Source organism: Ambystoma mexicanum, chromosome 4q (assembly GCF_040938575.1).
Source record: "Ambystoma mexicanum isolate Mex_15411 chromosome 4q, UKY_AmexF1_1, whole genome shotgun sequence".
In the NCBI taxonomy this organism is placed as follows: domain Eukaryota; kingdom Metazoa; phylum Chordata; class Amphibia; order Caudata; family Ambystomatidae; genus Ambystoma; species Ambystoma mexicanum.
The window spans coordinates 992,891,384-992,911,669 of record NC_090928.1 but is presented as its reverse complement, the minus strand read 5'-3'; the positions used below and the strand labels follow the sequence as shown (position 1 = coordinate 992,911,669).

Below are 20,286 nucleotides of genomic sequence, written 5' to 3'. Positions count from 1 at the left end.
AATGCCTGATAAAATCATGCACTGATCTTTGGTGTATGCTAACAGTAAGCATCCATATACACATTGGGGGTCATTCCGACCCTGGCGGTAAGGGGTTAACAGCGCCGGTAAAGGTGCCGGAGCTGTCAACCCCTTACCGCCTCATTACGAGTACTGCTCGCTGGACCCGCTAAGGACGCATGGTCTGACCCGTTATTAGCGGGCCCGTTGTTAGCATGCTCCCCATTCCCATTGAGCCCTATGGGGGCTCGAATGGGAATGGGGATGTTCAGGGTCTGGGTTTCTTGAATGAGGAATTACTGGGCCCTCCAAGGTCGGAATGGCCCGGTAATTCCTCATTCAAGGAACCCGGACCCGGTACACGGAATGGGGGTAGCCATGCCGCAAATAGAGGCATGGCTACCGCCTTCCGTGTAATGAGGCCCATTATCTTCCACTTCCTTTCTTTCTATCCAATGGCCCCATCGTCGGATACACCTACCTGCAACCTAGGTGTCTAAATATATATTGAAATATCATTAGCTCTTCAAGTAAGTGCAGGCACTGAACTGTGATACATGCATGTGTGTGGTCATAGGCATACAGTGCCTTTCTTCCTCTTAAATAACCTGGCTCTAGTAGCGATAATCAACTCTGAATTAAACAACACTAAGGGCTTGATTTACAAACGTTTTTTCGATGAGATTGCGCCACTGTAAAACACTTTTGTAAATCGGCCCTAACACTTAAGGCCTAATTCATGGAACTTTTAGTGTGGTGCAAAGTGACTTTGTACTGCCAACAAACACCCCGATTCACAGAGCGGTGCAACATATATTTTTGCAATGCAAAGTCACTCGCAAAGGCTCTGCTCAGGATAGTAGAAGGGAAAGGATTGTTTTCATTGTCTCTGAAAGTAAAGACCAAATGGGAAAGAGCTATGGGCTGCTCTATTTTAGACGAGGAATGAATGGGAATATGTGAAGAAGGTATCCGTAAATCCTTGTATTAAACTGATTCAATATAATTGCCTCACAACTGTCTAAGATGTGGTCAGGATTCAGCAGGATTTTGGCACATGGTATGGGAGTGTGCAATCAATCAGTCCTACGTGAGGGAGTTGGTGGATAGAATAAACACTTTGCTTCAGAGCTCACTGGAATGTACGTCCAAGGTGTGTCTATTTGGGACAATATCCACAGGCAAAAAGGAGAAACACAGGAGGAAAATAACACAATTCTTATTGTTATTTACAAAAAAGGAGGATTGGGATATCCTGGAAGGTTTCAGGGGTCCGCTCCCCCAACACTGAATGACAGACATTAACAGGTGGAGATTGCCAGAGATGGAAATACTACGAAACAAGAATTGGAATCAGAATGGTGTAGTGTATTTGATTGGGTATAATTGTTACATGTTCTTACCACCTCTCCGGACTTGAAGCCACTGTGAAGGGAGATACCCATTGGACTGTGACAACGGTGGATACGAAAAATGGGTAGAGCTAGGAGGTTAACGAGTACTGGGGATCCCCAAATTCAGTAATGGACATTTAACTCTGCGGCATAGCCCCGTGGATGTTTACACACAGCCAGAGGACTTACGCTGCGGGATAAGAGGGGGAGGGTAAGATTATGTAAATGGAGGAGAATGTTCTGTATTGCTGTTTTTGGCTTGTATGTGAGTTTTTTGTATAAGTGGGCACACCAATATTACGTTTTCTGAATTTTTGCATACAACTAATAAATACATTTGGGGAAAAAAAGTTGAATTAGAGCCAATTGTTGCCTCATATTTTCCTGCCAGTGCCACAAACATTAAAGCTTCACTAACGGTTGAAATATAATATAATAGATGTCATTTGTAACGCGCCTGTACACAAGTGTTGTAGGTGCGACAAGACAAAGGATCTTACTAAGCCTTGTCTCATTCTGATCGTGCAAGTGCAGGGGGAAGGGAGTGGCAGGGAGATGGCGGGGGAAGTGCAATCAGGGCAACATTGCTCTGAGTAAGTGCAGACAGGGCAGCGCGTCTCTGGGTAAGTGAAAGGAGGCAGGGGACTGTAGGGGTTACAGATGCAGCACCTAAATGTGCGGTAGGCCCGGAGGCAGTGCGGGGGAGACTGATCAAGGAGGAGCCTGGTACCCAGTGGTACTCTGAGGGTACCACGCAACCACCAGTCAGAGCAGCAGATGGGTAAGTCAGCAGGTAAGTCAGCGGGGGAGGCAGAGACAGAAAGCAGAAGAGAAAAGGAAGGTCATGAGCTGCTTCAGGAACTTCAGATAGTCTGGCTCAAGTTTAAGTGGGGCAGGAAGGCCATTCATGCTGGATGCTGACACAAGAGAATCATCTAAGAAAGAAAGATTCCAGAAGGCAACTATCCACCAGAAACCTGAGTTGTTCAGTTTCCATTCCTGATGAGCATAATCAAGTCGTCAGAGGATTTCCATTGCTACACTCTTTGCTGGCACACTATGAACTAGATATTTCAGATGAAATATTTCAGAGTTCAGTACCATAATTCCATAGAAGGAGAGAATGAAAGATGATCTCCCTAGCAGAACGATAACACCCCTTAGCTCCAGCCCAAGGAAGCATAGAACCATATCCTCCTTTCATCAGGAACCATGCATTTGTATAGAGGTCAGGGCCATATTCTTGAGTATTCCGCACCAGAGAGAGTTCACAGAACTACCGGCAGTCTGGGCCAAACTATCTCAGTTGGTGAGACTTTTATAAGGCAAGTGTTTAAACAGGCGTTAATACTTCTGGCAGAATAGCCAAATGCCACCATTACTAGAAATTTGGTGAAAACCTTTGGCTTCATTCAGAAATAAATGTCAACAAGGAGCACGGGTGCCCAAAAAGCAAACTGAGCAATATCCAGGGGCGCCCTCGGACGGTATTGTGGAAACGGGCATTCTTCAAATCTATTGCACATTCCCACTTTGCCATCTGAATGGTAGACCGGGACGAGCTTCATTTGTGGGGGCACAGAATGTAAAATTCAGATGACCTGTGAATGTATGCCAGTAACGCAGGCTCCCCAATCACATAATGAATTTCAAGTGTGATTTAAGAGCTCACCTGAACCTGCAATAGAAATACTATGTCTACTATTTCTATCTCAACCAATCAAACGTTTTATTTAGTGCAGTTTCCACCTTTGGCGTCAGCGAACTAGGATGCAAACAAGACAGGGTTGCACAACAGATTTAGAGAAAAAGGTAAGTTTTCAATTGTCCTTTAAAAAGATAAAAATCCTGAATTTTACAGAGAGTGGAAGTGGGTTCCATAATCTAGGGCCCTCAACTGAGAAGGACCTACCACCATAATGCTCTAGGCGGTAAGTGGGAACATTAAAAAGGTTCAGAGCGGTCGAATGTAAAGAACGACCAGGGCAGTATGGAACACATTTTTCCTGCAAAGCTAGACACCCCATGCCCTGGTAAGCATGATGGATGACACAGAGTGCCTTAAACGTAACACAGGCCTTGACTGGGAGCCAGTGTAAACCCTGTCGGGCTGAAGATACTGGCGAGCCAAACGTGATGTTTTTCACAATACGTACTGTCGAGTTTTGGAGCACTTGGAGACAGTTAAGTAAGTATGCAGTTTGCACAAGCAGAACTGCATTGCACTAATCAAGGCTGCTGTTGATCAGGGCAGCGGTGACCGAGGTTTGAAAACAGGAGGGAATGAAAGGCAATACTTTCGTTAGTAGTTTCAGCTTTAAAAAACCGGCACTAAATAATGAACGAACTTGCGCTTCCATAGAAAGCGAAGAAGAAAACTTGACCCCGAGATTTTTTACTACTAGTGCTGAAGCTGCTAAAGCCCCAAATGAACCGGCCAGTAATCCACGGTCCATAGTGAAGATGAAATGGGCAGCCCCACCAGCAAGACTCGGTTTTTCCTCCATTTAATTTCAACCAGTTTGATCCCATCCAGTTTTTTGCTGCCTCTAGGCAGGATTTCAAAATGGTCAGCCGTACCGTCACACTCAAGATCTAACCGAAAAAGGAGTTCAGTGTCATCTGCGTGAGCAAAAAAAACAATAGAGTGATCAAAAAGGTAAGTGGTTCAGCGTAAATATTAAAAAGAAGTGGGGAAAGTGCAGAACCCTGAGGAACCCCACAGGAATAAGCTGTAGAAGAAGAATACAAATAGGATAAGGAAACAGATTGCTTACAAAGTTCCAAAAAGGACTGAAAACATTCCAGAACCCTACCAGTAACACCAACATTCTGCAGTCGTGTCACACCGGCCTCATGTAGCCAGGCGACATGTTAAACTTTTTCGAGCGGAACTCCTGCCCATCCTGGAAATAGAAATTAAATATTTCTATCGTGGGCGAACATTGCACCAAAATCATATTTCTTTTATTTCTAGCACTATGCCTCTCAGTGGTGGTATTTTCTTTATGTTGAATTTGCATTGCGGGCCAGCCTTGTATGAAACATAGAATACTTACTATTTATTTCTTGCGTCATGCCTGACCATGATGGAAACATTCATTTTTCTATTTTGAGCGTTGGGAGACCACGTACTAGAAAATGATTTTTCTATTTCTAGCCCCGCCGCCAAGTGCTTTAAATCAAATAAAACATATTTCTGCAGCCACTATATAGAAAGATATACTATATAATCAAGGTACTGAACATTGCCATCTGCACCTTCTTCAATCTTCCTTCAATCCTCAACCACCACTGTGCACCGTGTCCTTGTTTGGTGGCTGTCTATATGCAATCACTCCCTCTTAAATAATATCATTCTACTTGCCCTTAAATCAATACATGAGCTGGCCAATTCTATCGCCCGCTGCTCACTCCAATACCCTGCGAGCTCAATATCTACTTATCTCTCTGCTCCTTCTGCTCCTGTTGTACATCCGACTTTAGCTTGTTCTCTGGTTTTGCTTCTTTCCAATGGAACTCCTGTGGTCAGACATCAAGTCCGTTCCCACTTTATCAGGATTTAAAACTGCCAAGAAAAACATTGTTGCCCAGGAAGAATCATCTGATAACATCATCTTTCCCACACCGAATGCCCTTCCTGTCATCCATTTACCCGTACATATGTGTAAATACTGTACCTTCTGTTAATTGTAATCTCTGTATTTGTCCAACTGCATGTTTTGCATTTCTGTATCATCACCTGTCTATATGAGATGCCCCACTATTAATCATGCGGTGACTGGTTCCACTAATGCTTCTTCTTATTGTAAGGCAACTAGGCATTACATCAGCGCGATGGTTGTAGTACATTTTCCATCTGCAAAGGTGGTCTGGAGAGACCCACATAAAAGAAAGCAAGGTTGTGAGGTCTAAGATATCTCTACCGCATACTCTGGAGCCCCAGTTTTCAAAATAAATAGAGTGCATTTTGTGACAGTTCTAGGAGGTTCCCCTGGGTTGTTGGGTTATCTGAGGATTTCATCCTACCTCAAGTCAACCCAAGGTCTTGTATTCTTGGCAAAGGCAAGGGTGGCTTTAATTAAAATCCTATTTGCTTTTGCTGTAATTGAAATTGCGTGGGAAAGAAATTTTCATCTTTAAGGGGTAGGCATAAAAAGACAAACCTCATCCATAGTTTAGTTAAACAACATAGAAAGAGCAACCGTTTTCTCCTGAGTGTCCTCATTCAGAGAGGAAAACTTTAGTTACACTTAAAGTGTGAAAATAATTACCAGAGACATAACTGCCTAACACAGTGTGAGGCTCGCATGCAGCTGTTGGACACCTTGAGTTATGTGGGCCCTCTCCTGTCCAGAACAGAAATAATTCCTTGTGTTCTGTAGTACTAAATATCATTCCACCTCAACAAGTATCATACAGAAAGCACCCCTGACATTTGCTTGACAGAATAACTGGTTGCTGCTGTTTGGGTAACTCTTCTACGTTCAGACACATAACATGGAGTTTTTGCATAAGGGGACAACTGTCTGACAAGAACAAGTCACTTATCAACTGGTAACGTTCTTTCGATTGGATGTTCCTCAAACGCATTCCTCATCTTTAATAATCACGTCCAGCTTCGGCTGCTTCAGAAAACTTTTTCGGCAGAGGGCGTCCTGCGTCGATGTCGTTGAGTCGATGTCCCTCGGAAGCCTCCGTCGAGGTTGACGTCATCGGGTGGTATAAGTAGCACACACGGCTCCCGTTGCCCTCAGTTCTGTTCCCCCCCCCCTCCTCGTAGTGTTGGCTGTTATCACAGGCAGGTAGTAGTCAGCCATGCGAGAACGAAAGCTGTAACAGCATGGGAAATTCTACAGAGGGGTAGGATGGGATGGCGATGAGGAATAAGTTGGAGGAACATCCAATCGAAAGAATGTTACCAGTTGGTAAGTAACTTGTTCTTCGAATGGATTGTGTCCTCCACCATATTCCTCATCTTTGATAGGCTTCCAAAGCAGTATGTAGAATAGGAGGAAGGAGGAGAATTTAGAATTGTAAGCTTTTTATAAGGCCGAATACAGTACCGCCTTACCAAAGGCGACATCCTGAGAATGGGAAGCATACAGACAATAATGCTTTGTGAACGTATGCAACGATGACCATGTTGCAGCATCACAAATGGATCCAATTGGTACTCCCTTATGAAGGGCTGCAGAAGAGGCTATACCTCTGGTAGAATGAGCTCTCAAACGCTCTGGCGGCTCCTTGCCTGCCATTTTGTAACATTCTGAGACACCAAGTAGAATCCACTTTGACAAAGTCTGTTTGGAAATAGCTTGTCCTCATTGTCTTCCCATGTAGCCAATAAAGAGTTGGTCATCCAATCTTAGTTTGGAGAATCTAGAAATATAGCAGCTTAAAGCTCTTCTAAGGTCCAATCTATGGAGCCTCTTTTCCTCTTTACTGGGATGCGGTGGGGGGGTAAAACGCTGGCAGAACAATCTTTTGATTTAGATGAAAATCAGATACCACCTTAGGTAGGAAGGAGGGTTTTACCCTCAACACAACCCTGTCCTTGTGGAATACGGTATAGGGTGGCCTGGAGGAGATTGCCTGCAACTCTCTCACTCTACGTGCAGATGTCAATGCAACCAACAATATGGTTTTGAAGGTCAATAACCTCAATGGGCATGTGTGTAAGGGTTCAAATGGGGCACACATTAGAAATTTTAGAACCAAATTAAGATCCCAAACTGGAATCTGAAAAGTAGAAGGCGGGAACGCGTTTGTGCGCCCTTTCAGAAATTGAATCACAAAAGGAATTTTGAAGTAAGAGAATTCTTGCGAAGAGCCCTTGAATTTGGAAAGCGCTGCCAGGTAACCTTTATCGGTTCCAATATTAAGACCTTTCTGTGCTAATGAAAGGAGAAAAGAAAGCACATCCGGAGTGGAATATAGAAAAGGATCAACATTCTTTTCCCTGCACCAGTCGCAAAACTTGTTCCAGCGGCATCGGTTCAGAGATTTTGTTGCTGGTCTTCTTGCCGAAAGCAACACCTCCATTACGTCATCCGGGAGGTCCCAATCCTTGTATCTCAACCTTTCAGAAACCACGCATGAAGGTTGAGAGTGTTGACCTCCGGATGGAGAACCTGTCCCTCCCCTTGCGAGAGAAGATCCTCTCTTTGTGGAAGACGTATCGGAGGATCGATGGACATATCCAGAAGGTCCGGGTACCGCATTCTCCTGGCCCAATCTGGGCAATTAGGATCATGCGGCTTCCGAACCATCTCAACCTCCCGATTACTTGAGGAATGAAGGGGATCGGTGGGAACGCGTATAGAAGTGGAAACCCCCACCACAAACGCGTCTCCTAGAGCTCATCTCGGAGGAAATTCCCTTGAGCAATACCTTTGGCACTTTCGGTTTCTTCCAGTTGCGAACAGGTCCACCTGAGGGGTTCCCCAAAAGGGCGAAGATCTCTTGATGGACTTGCTGACCTACCTCCCAGTCGTGGGAGACTGTGCTCTGCCTGTTCAGAGTGTCCGCCATTGTGTTCTCCTCCCCGGCTAGGTGAACTGCTGATAGGGAGATTCCTTCTCGAATTGCCCAGTACCAGAGCTGCATTGGCTCCCTGCACAGTAGTAGAAACCCTACACCTCCTCTCTTGTTGAGGTAATGCATGGCCACTGTGTTGTCCGCCATTATCAGGCATTCTTTTCCCTAACAGAGGGCAAAAAGGCCATCAGCGCTAGTCTGATTGCCCTCAGCTCCAAAAGGTTGATGTGTAGTTTGGGCTCCGATGGAGACCAACGACCGCTGCTTGTCAGACCGTTGGCATGGGCTACCCACCCATGAGTGAGGCATCCGTCACTACTGTAATCTCCGGCCATGGCTGCCAAAAATGTTCTCCCTTCAGAATATTGTCCTCGCAGGCCCACCACAGAAGATCCTGTGAGACCCTGGTTGCAACCTGAAGTCGGTCCAACATGTTTCCTGAGAATTGGGACCATTGTTTTCTTAGAGCCCATTGAAGGGATCTCATTCTCAGGCGGGCTTCTGGCACCAGAAAAATGCAGGATGCCATGAGGCCGAGCAACCTCAAGAAATCGAAAGCCTGAAGATTCTGGGCAGTTTGAAATTTGGTAACCATCTGAAGAATGTCTTGAGCCCTCGCCTTGGGTGGCGAGCTCTTCCCCAAGGATGTGTCTAGTACAGCTCCGATGTACTGGAGCTGCTGGGACGGTGTCATCTGTGACTTCTTGAAATTGAGAGAGAAGCCCAGTCTGTGAAGGGAATGACAGGTGACTATGAGATGATCCAGAGCTTGTTCGGAGAACGTGCCTTGATCAGCCAATCGTCTAGGTAGGGGTAGACATGAGTCCCCCCACTCCTGAGATGCGCTGCCACCACCACCATCAGTTTGGTGACGACCCTCTGGGCGAAGGTCAACCCGAATGGTAGGACTCGAAAATGATAGTGCGAGCCTCCAACGGAAAACCTCAGGTATTTTCTGTGCATGTAATGGATTGGCACATGAAGATAAGCATCCTGAAGTTCCAATGATACCAACCAATCCTGTAACTCGAGGGCCTGAAGGATCTGAGAAAGTGTGACCATCTTAAATGTGTCCTTCTTGAGGAACTTGTTCAAGTATCTCAAGTCCAAGATGGGTCACAGTCCTCTGTCCTTTTTAGGGATCAGAAAATATGGGGAATACCAACCCTTGTTCCTCTACGCTACAGGTACTGGTTCTATAGCACCTTTCTCTAGCAGGGTTATTAGTTCCTGCACAAGGAGTGGATCTGGAAGCCCCAAAGAGTGTTTCCCCGGTGGATTGTTGTGAGTCTGCGTTATATATGGAAGGCAGTAACGTGGGGCTATTGTCTCCAGAGCCCAAGCATCATTCTTTGAGATGCTGAGAAAGTCTGCCCCCCCACCGGTGATTCGTGACGCATGCTCTCAAAGTGGTTTTGGAGCGGTTGCTGCAGCTGCCAAGGGCAAGGAAGCTGGAGCTGGCTTTGCACTTTTTCATTGTCCACCACGAGGGTTTCTTCTTTGACCTCTTTGACTGGCCATTCCACTTGCCTTTCCAAATGTGGAGTAGTAATGATAGGATCACCCCCTCCATGGTTGTCCTGAAGAACAAAAAGGCTGAGGTTGCCTGACAGCGGCCCCTAAAGATTTGGCAGCCGCCTTTGAGATCTGCAACCTGTCAAGGCTCTCGTCGGCTTTGTTGCCAAATAGGTGAGACACGTCAAGTGGCATATTTAGCAAACGAGCCTGCACGTCCGGTGCAAAACCTGTCTTGCGCAACCACGCAAATCTGTGCATTACCGTGCTCGTAGCCATGGACCTGCTGAGTCTGTCGCAGTGTCCAATCAAGATTGAAGGGATTCACGCATGGCTTCTTTGCCATCCTTAACGATAGCTAGGAAACCTTCCCTTTCCTCCCCTTCTGGAATGTGCTCCGCCGCCATGGATATGCACTCCCACAGAGTGTACGAAAACTTGGCTAAGGCACATGTGGAGTTGGCCGACTTCAGGGCCATACTCCCAGCTGAAAACACCTTCTGTGTCCATCCATCCACACGCTTGTCGTCCCTATGTGGAGGGATGGTAGGGTACGCTGCCTTATTTGATGTAGCCATGGCTGCCTGGGGCTATTTCCCTACTTGTAACTTCCGCTTTCGTTCTCGCAGGGCTTTTCCCATCATAGCCTAACACTATGTGCAGGAATCGGTGTCATGGCCTTCCCCCAAGCACCACAGGCAAGAACGATGGGGATCCATGATCGACATTTTAGAATCACACTCCGTACACTTCTTGAAGACCGTGTGAGGAGTCGGTGGGGTAGAGCACAAAGACATTGTCATTGATGAACTCGATTTCTTTTAGGAATTGCATAGCAAATAATCAGTGGCGAGACGCGCTGAGTCTCCGAAGTAAACACGTTTGCAGAAAAACAGAACTGAGGCCTACGGGCGCCGTGCGTGCTACTTCTACACCCGATGACGTCACCCTCAACAGAGGCCTTCGAGGGAAATCGACTTGATGCCATCGACGCACGGCACCCTCTGCCGAGAAAGTTTTCCAAAGCAGCCGAAGCTGGACGTGATTATCAAAGATGAGGAATACGTTGGAGGACACAATCCATTCGACTGTTAGTGATACTTCTGACTATGCAAGGTATAAGAAGAGACATATCTGGTTTTGCTTTTAGGCATCCTATTTACTTAAGGTCCATATCACTGGACACAAGAAAGGCAAATACTGTTACTAAGGATCACTTAACAAGATATTTATGATGAGTACAGGGTAAATGATTCTTGCCACATTAAGTTAAATCTAGAACTCCTGGAAATAAGCGCATTAACCATTTTGGGAATGACTGAAAAGTAAACTTGAGTTAATAAGTGTGAGATTTAAAATGCTACGTACCCTCCTAGCTCTATTAGTAAGGGAACTTGGGTAGAAAAGAAGTTAAAAGTGAAGGAAGGTCAGGTTAAACACACAGTGGACCTTGTAGTGTGGCCCTCACTGATGATTTCAAGCAAATAGTGATGTCTCCCACCCCTCGGTAATCCCATTGGTTAGGGCAATTTAGACGTCACCTTCTTAATCATTTTGAACATTAGGCACCCGATTAGCCTTTAGCAGGCCACCCGTGGTATTTATGTTCTGTAGAGTTTCTGCACCGTGAGATAGAGTTTGGCTCCCCTATAGTGTCTGATGGATATCCTCTAACTCCCTGAAAAGTCTTCAGTTTTACCACATTTATTGTGAAAGATTATTTGAACATTAAATCACCACCTAACTTTGCTGGATAAGATAACTGGGGGAGACAATATGCAGTAGCAGAGAAGCAGCCTCTGGTAACAAGGCAAGCCTTGGGAAATTCACAATATAAGAAGACCTCTAGGGGAGTGGTCTTTAGTTGGCACTGATAGACATAGTCCTGATGCTAGAAAAGAGAGATGGAATATAATGGCTCGTTTGTTCTATCTAAAGCTGAATAGACATGCCAGACAATCATCCAATGTTACTCCCCATAGTGACTGCTGTACTCTCATAGTCCCATTTCCACCATACTTATGGGGGATTCCATCCTTCGGGTGGAACCGTAGCATTTTTTGTAGCACCACAAAAATGTTGTCTTCTATTATTTTTACGTAGGGCTCTGCGCATGCGTGGCAACAGGAACAGTAGCATGCTTTGTCAGGGTCATCTATTCGGTGTTGCCCTTCGCACACCAATCATTCCTTGAAGCTGGACAGTTGTTGTTGAACCAAACCAAAAAAAGAAATCCTGAGGATTTATTGTGCAAAAACAAAAAGTGCAAGAAGAAAAAATTGTGAACATAGGACTTGAGAAGATGACGCGATCTGAAGCTGCCTATTGAGCTCTACCTCTTGAGAAATGGAACTGCCACACACTGATCCTTGCTCTGCTCATTATGCTTCCATACCAGAATTATATCAAATTTATTTCAGTAAAGATCATGGGGAACCTATCAGTCTCCATGCTGGTCTCTGGCCAGGATGAGACCATTTGCTGTACTTGATATAACGGAACAGCCTCTCCGAGGGCAAGAGGATGTTATGTTGAAACCTACAGGCAGTTACTGGTCAGACTCAGTAACCTTAGGGGGTGTGGTTACAAGCAAAGTCCAGTGAACCAATTCCAGAAGCCTTTTGAATTACTGTTAGACCATTTCATTAATTGGCATGGAACTCAAGATTTTCATTTAATTTCAGATTCCTCCGCATTCATTGAAAGAAGGTTGCGTAATAGATAGAGATCTTTAGTGCAAGCAACACCTTGAACCTAAAAAAGGCAACTGAAAAGACGTTGGGCCTGATTTACAAAGCGTTTTTAACAGGGTTTTCCCATTGAAAAATGGCTTTGTAAATCAGGCTGCGGTTCTGTTATAAATGCCTACTGGCAATTATGGCTGGTACAAAGGGGATTTGGTGCCCTAAGAATTGTGGCACTTTGCCACTTAAGATGTGAGGGGGTATTGTTCAATGCTGGTACAGGAAAATGGGAACTCTTGTTTGTGGGGCTCTAAGTGGCAACTGGCGTTGCATTGCCAATCATGGATCGTTTACGCCTAAGAAGAGTTGACAAGAAACTCTTGCTGAATTAAAGTACAGTATGTCCAGCGCAATTCGTCGGACACATGTTTCTTACCAGCCTCACAGAGATCTGCAGCGTGAAAGTCAATTCCGACAAGTGCAATCTGAGATGAATTGTGAGCTGGTAATGTCTAGGAGAAAGCGCAAGCTCACTATGTCACTTCATTTTTGAGGATTGCGACTTACTTCACTGTCTGTCTTTTTAACATACCGGTTAAGAAGAATATGCGCGATATTGCAAGTTATGGGAGTACTTTACCAGCTCAGGATTAAAGTGGGCCCATAATAAAGGAATAGCAAGCTTGACACTTCTGAATACTTTCCATGAAATACCTCCCTTCCATATGCCCCCTGCTTGTAGCTCCCCTTCCCCCCCTAACCACGCACAAAGTCCCCAATGGCTATGAGCGCCATGATGGGAAGCTCGCAGACATGGCACAGGTGCTGGGGCGAACAAGCTGTCGTCTCCCGTTTCCTGTCCGCAACATTCTTTTTAAGGTCCTCCAGAAGAGGAGGCAGTCTCCACGGATGCTGCCTTGTGCCACAGGTTTCTGGGAACATGTAGCCGACAGTTATCCACTGTAAGCGATTAAAGTGGAGGGGCTTTGGTGCTCCTTTTCAAAGCTGGCCCATCTTAATAACTCTGGGTCTGCCAATCCCATTCAGGGCAGGTTGCGGAGGCGCATCAAACATGAAAGCAATGCACGCATTTCCCCAAATCCTTACTGCTGAAAGAAAACCTAGCAAACTTATTTGAGGGATTGCAGTGTTTGTCAAGTTATTTGGATAATGACAGTGGGTCCAACATTAGCGTAACTGGGCCACAATCTATGTTTTGAAAAGTGAAAGATTATTAGCACAAAATCTAGTCGATGCAGGGGGCAATTGTTTCCAAAAAATAGGTCCTAATAGTCTTTAGAAAGAGAGAAGATGCATCTGCAGGTCGACAGCTTTCATATCCTCATTTGAATAATGTGGCCTGAATCTGTCACTTTATTTGCTCCCCCCGCCCCCGCCTTATGCCCAGTGTACTTTGCATCAACAAATTAAGTTGTAAATAAGAGACAATCGCCACTTTTGTTTTGAGGCAGTTAGTGCAGAGGGGGTCGGGGGGATTTCAATTTACGGTTATCGTTTGCTCCAAAGAAAGGGAATCCGCGGTTTGCTTATGTAAGCACCCGTATGGGAAACTGGAAGGGGCGCTGCAACAATGGAGGGCATTTAAGCCTCTCTACTGTATCACAGCGGCAGAATGTTCTTTTTAGAAGCGAATTTGCATTGACGACAAAGTTCTTGTTCCTACACAGTCAACAGCTGAGGGCACCGTTGCATTATCTCATGCTCATTGTGTCCTACTAAGGAGATACATTCTGCATAGCACACATGCCGCAAATAAAATGCTCAACACCCTTGTTTTACAAAAGGCCACGGTCTCTACGGGAAACTCTTATATGGATTCAGCAGACAGTACTTTTTCGCAAGGTAGTCATTTCACTCATAGATCCAAACATTTTGACATTTGCACATACATTTTATTTTTTTTACAGATGGCAAAACTACAGTCAACTAGTTTAACTCAGTCCCTCCCTACCTTTCGTGGAAGGGCCAGCTGACCAGTCACAAATGGTTTCTACATGATCCAAACAGTTGCAGCATATGGTTCATGGACTCTAGGATAGATATGGCTAACAGGAAAGATGAGGCAAAGTCTACTATTTAAGCAGGAGCACCAATTAAAGGCAATAGACACCAGTAGACAGTGCCATGGTGAAACTGATATCAACTGGCACTATCTTCATGGCAGTTAAGTAGAAGTCCAAAAATTCAACCAAAAGGGAGGTGTAACTGACCAAATGGCTTTTCCACCAGAGCTCCTTTTCCTCAAAAGTCACCTAAAGTGACAGATATTAACTAGGGCAAGATGTGCCAGTAACAGAATAACATTTTGAGAAATAAGAACGTCTTCCTTACCTTCACGTCTGAGAAGTAGGTCTTCAGCATGTTGGAACTTGGATAGCGCGTATAGAAGAACATCAGCTTGGCCTTCTTCAGATGATTGGGTGAGAGGCCCTCTTGCATGTAGAATTGCGCTTGTTAAAGAAAAAGCCGCACTTGAACGGTATAGTATATTTTTATACATATGGACATCAAATTCAAGTATGCTCACAGGTGGCATAAAACCAGGGACACCAGGATAAAAAAATGGTTGACTCCCATCTTCTGCCCCATCTCAAGCACCAGTGAGCCACCACAAAATGGCATACGTCTATGATCGTCAATCTCACACACCACCCCAGGGAAAACCAGATTAGCACACAACTGGATTGGCACACATTAGGAGCCATGAAAAGTGTATGTGCGTAGTACTTTTTTTATTATTAAAGCTATCCCACTTCAAAAGCACTAACTCTGCAAGAGTGGATCAGAATGCAAGGCAGCATTTTCTCTTTCCTTCTTGCATCTAATGACGATCTTCAGGATGAAAACTGCCAAAACGTAATTAAGTTCCAGTTGGATGCCTCGCTACATTCTTGGTAACACAAGGCAAATCTCTGCTCCCAAAATGGTGCAGCGTGTGTATGCCCAATCCTTGTTGCTAGGGAGACATATCCAAGGATAACTGGGAAAGCAAGAGTAAAGCAGGAGACTAGACTTAGCTGCCTTGAGCCCCTGGTTTTTACACACTCACCCGAAAAGTCTGTTAAATAACACTTTTTTTCAATATCTTCTAAGAAATTCCTTCAAGAAACAACAGTAGATCAGTAGATTTGGCAGTGCATTTAATGGTGAACTAGGCATAATTCACAAAACCCTGCATTATTCTTATTTTTTTCACTATTTACTACAGTGCTTCATGACTTATTCCACCATACTTCTAAAAGCTGTACTAAAAGATATAATTTTAACCAAATTCAATGGTACTCAACTCATAGACCTCGGAAGGAGGAAACGGTAAATCACTCTACTGGGATGCAAACTTGTGACCTTAGATTGCACACAAAACAATGGACCAAGCACATAACACACTTAGATACCATAAATGCTATTCTTAGCTTGAGTTATTTTCTTGCAACCTTAAAAGTCGCGGACATTCTGAAACCTGTTTTTCCCTGATATACACTGCTTCGGCTGGTGACAGTGAGGAAGCATTTGGGCTCTAACAGCTCAATGCATGGGGGCTAGCAGATCAATAAATGACCACTTACTCTAATAAGAAACACTATTTATCTGGAAACATCATTACCTCCTGAATCTGTAAACAGAAGCACTGAAACAATTCCCGCGAGCCATAAAGCCAGTCAAAACAACCCGGGCTTTCTAATTCGCCTCCAGCTTCTTGGCACTCCTTTGTGTTCTGCGTGCTAGGCCTGATTTGGCCACATCTGTGCCGCAGGCTGTCCCTGCCTTTCCCTCGGCAAATTAATGGCTTTATAATTTATCAGAAATGAAGATGCATGTGGAGAAAATCAATGAGGCCCCCCACGGGTCATCGAAGGGTCCTTCCCATGAGCTCCTCCGAGCATTGCTTCTTTTCAAAGCTTGTCTGCAGAAGGTTACACTGAAGTCCACACTTTTACACCTTGTGAGGGAGGGTCAGAATAGTTCACTGATGCTCATCATTAATGCGTTTATTCTTTCAGACTGGGAAACACTGGGCACACAGTTACCGCCTCAAATATTCAAGAGGGTGCGCTGAATGAAAGGCAGGAAGGACAGGCACTAGGTTTTTCTTTGGGAATTTAGGGGCATTATTTATTGGAGGGTCAGGGGTCTTGAAGACGATTCTTCCCCAGGCATAGAATTAGAGAAGCACTTTACTACAAGCAGCTCTGCTCCGTTACCTAGACCTTACAGGGCAGCCGATATTCTTGAAGAAATCAAGTCGAAAAAGAATAAAGCACAACCCTTTGAAACAACATTTTAAAATATTGTAAAATATGGTCTGGGCGAGTACACTGAAACCAGCTTGTCTGAAGTTTCATTTTGTTTCGCAAGCTTAACGATCACAAAGGAGATAATTCACGACTGACATACTTCTTGTGCCAAGAGGGGAATTGAAAGAACCTCCAGTTACCTCCATTAGGCCGATAGAGGAGTCTAAAAGAGCATTATGCTTGCCAGCGCCATCTGTCAAAGCGCATAAGTGAAATAACAGCAGCAAGCTGTCCCATTTTGCTTAGCGATAAGACGTTGAAGACCTGATTCACACAGCGTTTTTCAATGGAATTGCACCATTATAAAACGCTTCTGTGAATCAGGCTCGTCAAAACTCCTGCCCGGAACTCGGGGTATCTGCATGTGAGCTTCCTTTTTAGAAACGCAAATCAATAACTAATGACGGGGAACCTATTGTACATTTTGAGTCAAAGTTTTCCAAGCACACTTTCAACTTTTGATAGGGTTAAACAGATCTGCGAGGTTTTTTTTTAATATCTGGATTGGTTGTGCACTGCGAAGTTTCCTTTATTTGTAGGTGTTCCGCAAAAAAAACGTACAAAACCCCACTGCTATTACAAACATAGGCACCGAGGACACACTGAAACAGGCAGCTACAGAAATCCCATTTGTGGGCATTCGAGCCATCTGTAACAGCCTGTCAAAAGTGTGCTGCTGGCTGCCTGGGATGTGACTTTTAACATTTTTTTTAAAACACGTTAAGGCCACCAATAAGCCATTTTGGATCTGAAAGTCAGTTAACGAGTTGCTTTAAAATAAAATAGAGCTAGACGGGTCGATTGGTTAATTTCCCTTTTAAGTGCCTGCGCTGGAAAAGGAAATGCTCTTCCAAGAAAGCACTAGCTGTTTCCAGGATACTTGCACACGCACTGTGAGTCATGATGCAAGGGGTTCGGTAAACACACAGCTGTACTGAACACGAGCTAAGCCCCATTCAAGGCCAGCAAAGAAAAACGAGTGCAAATAAATATTAAGAAGGTGAGGGTGCAGAAGGGGGATGGGTGCGCAAACAAGCCCCATCCCAGCAGCTCATGGGGCCTTGTCTCAATTCTCCCAGCCTCAGCTTTGCGGAGACAGATGACATTCAGTTCTATGCGTAATGCAAAATAGACAATAACTGCTGAAACTTGAGACAGCTGCCAGGTGTAAAAGAAAAAAAAGAAAAGATGATAAATCCATAAATTAATGAAAGACATCTGCTCAGGAACATAAAAGGCCAGAGACACAGTGCACTGCAGCTGAACCTGCGGCAGTGTTCAAACAACCGGGGAGTCTTGTCTTGGTGTGTTTGCAAAGTGCAAATTAGCCTTACTTAAATAACATTAAAAAAGGCAAACTTAAGAACTTGGGTGTGTGCGTGACAGGCGGAATTACAGGAGGAGGTGGATGTGTCTGTTTATATGTACACATGTGAACCTGTTTGCTAGACTAGGTGGCTATTTATAGGGGTAAAGAATATAGAGGACATGTATCTGCGAGCTATGCTTCTGATCCGACTAGATTTCTTCCCATTCGCAGTGCTGTGCAAATGAATTACATCAATGCTGGTAACATCTTTATATTGCAAATATAATTGTCTTTGCAGATCGGCCAACCCTATCTGCTCGCCCCCGTCCAACTACTGCGAATGTACTTGGCACTATGCACAGGCTTTTTCCGACCATCCACCATCCTGGGCTGGAGATGAAGAGAAGGGTTGTGGGTGGCAGGCGGAGGAAACGAGAGGGGAAGCTGTCCCTTTGGGTTAAACAAGCTACCACGGTGCAGTGTCTTTTCATACTTTCTCGCAGCGCTGTGCCGCAAAACAATGTTTCCTGTATTTCTGATGACTAATGCTCGAGGCAAGAATGAGTGGGAGATCATATGAGATGTTATTTTTAAGATTACTGCACTCTTCTTCCACGTCCCCACTCCACGTGTGCGCATACGTGCGGCCAGGTTGAACATTTCCATTGCCCACTTGGTTATAAAAACACGCCTCTGTGCTAATGGTTCGAATGTGCGACTCTTCATACTAAAGACTGGTCTTCTGCAGTCTCTCACCATGACAGCAGGAAACTGAAGATATGTCATTTACTCGCTAGAGTAATGCCCATGGAAACCGGAGATATGAGTTGAATGCCCAGCTTTACTTCTTGATCAAACATTTGGGTGATTATGGAAAATGAAATTATTCCATATTAGAAAAATGTGTTATCTAATGTAAAAAAATAAAATCCAAGGGCCGGATTCTCGAAGATGTGCACCGGATAAAATCAGGAGATCCCAGGCCGCATCTTAGATTCTCACCTGCTACCTTATACCCCATTCAGAAAGCATAAAACTGATACAAATTTGGAGATGCAGCAGGGCACCTTTGCGATGCCCTGGAGCAAAGTTTTGTGAATCGTAGTTGCATGTGAGCATCTCAAAGATGCCTCAGGTAGCCCCAGATTTTCCAATAACAGGTTTCATTCTTAGTGCTAACAGAGGAAGCCAGATGGACTGAAAGAAAATGGCTGAAGCTTAACCCGAACAGTGGAGAGCTGACGGCAGTAGTACCCAAGTACAGGCTTGGGAGAGTCATCAGGGCCCTTCCTGTTCAACCTCAGGCCCTTTGACTTAATATGACAGTCCATGTTACTGTGTCAGTGAAATTGGTCTTATAGCATCTAAGATTGAGGAGAGGCTCATGACCATTTTTCTTGGCACAACATCTGCAGTCAATAACTTTCATAATGACCCACTAAGGCTAAGAAATCCCATAGTCATCGCTTCTTTGGTGCCTGGCTTTCGGACTTCCACCTTTGCAGAATTTGGCCAGTCAAACACTACTTTCTACTGAGAAAGCACTCAGCCAACAAGTTTGCACTACAATCTGCCACTTAAATAACATATACGACCTGATTCAAAGAAAAAGCACAAAGTCCCAGCAAAGATTTATTGCGTGTTCTGCATCTTCATGGATTTGTAACCGCAAAGAAACCTGAGTCGCAGAGGAAATAGAGTTGCGCTCGGAACACCCACGACATGCCCTCCCTGTCACCCTATACTGCACCCCTCTAATCTGAGTACCTTTTCACGTAACTGAAGGCAGTGCCCGTCAAATTTGCGTACAAACCCCTGTAATTCAGGGCAGCATCCCACTAATCTGCATACGATCACCCCTAACTCCAAGCGGCATCTCAACTACATGCCGTCACCCTAAATTGCTATGTTTATGTTACCTTCGCGTGTTGGCTCTTACGCATGTTGTACTTTGTGTCTCCTATCATGTGGTGGTTAGACCAGGAGGTTTGCATGTCACTTTTCACAGAGTGAAGTTGCGTGTTGGATTCCATGAATTCAGTTAGGTCTGCACTTGACAGGCGTGCACTTTCTCTGTATGGCACGTCCCTCAACACGCCCATCTTATTCCTTGTTCTTCCTCATTCTGCGGGGAGAATGGGGAATATGCATGTTCAGCCCCCCTATTTATTTCTTTGCATAGGCCCATCCACACTTTGGGTGGAGTGTCGCGCACAATGCTCCACTGCACACAAAGTCGTAACGGACCTACTGCAGAGTCCCGGAAATACGCGCAAAGTCAAATCGATCAATTGGAGAAAGGAGTTATGCGCACTGAAAAGCGCACAAAGTCACTTTTCAGTGTGCAAAACATTCTATGAATCAGGCCCATAGTTTTCTGTCACTTGAGGATTATCATGCTGAGCTATTATGATGGTTTGAGTGAAACACCTTCAAGACTCGTTTTGCTACATACTCACGGCTTTGGGGTCTGTGCTGAAGCTTGATGACTGTATGTGACTAACCAATGAATAAGTCTCTCACAAGAT

General features: G+C 44.8%; 1 protein-coding gene across 9 annotated transcripts in view; it reads right to left on the bottom strand.

Annotated features, from left to right (window-relative positions):
• PROX1 (prospero homeobox 1) overlaps nt 1-20,286 on the bottom strand; it is a 142,270-nt gene that overhangs the window by 98,003 nt on the left and 23,981 nt on the right. For all 9 annotated transcript variants that reach the window (XM_069608553.1, XM_069608555.1, XM_069608557.1 and 6 more), the window contains exon 3: nt 14,486-14,593. In XM_069608553.1, coding sequence (XP_069464654.1) covers nt 14,486-14,593 — 108 coding nt within the window. The remainder of the gene's footprint in view (nt 1-14,485; nt 14,594-20,286) is intronic.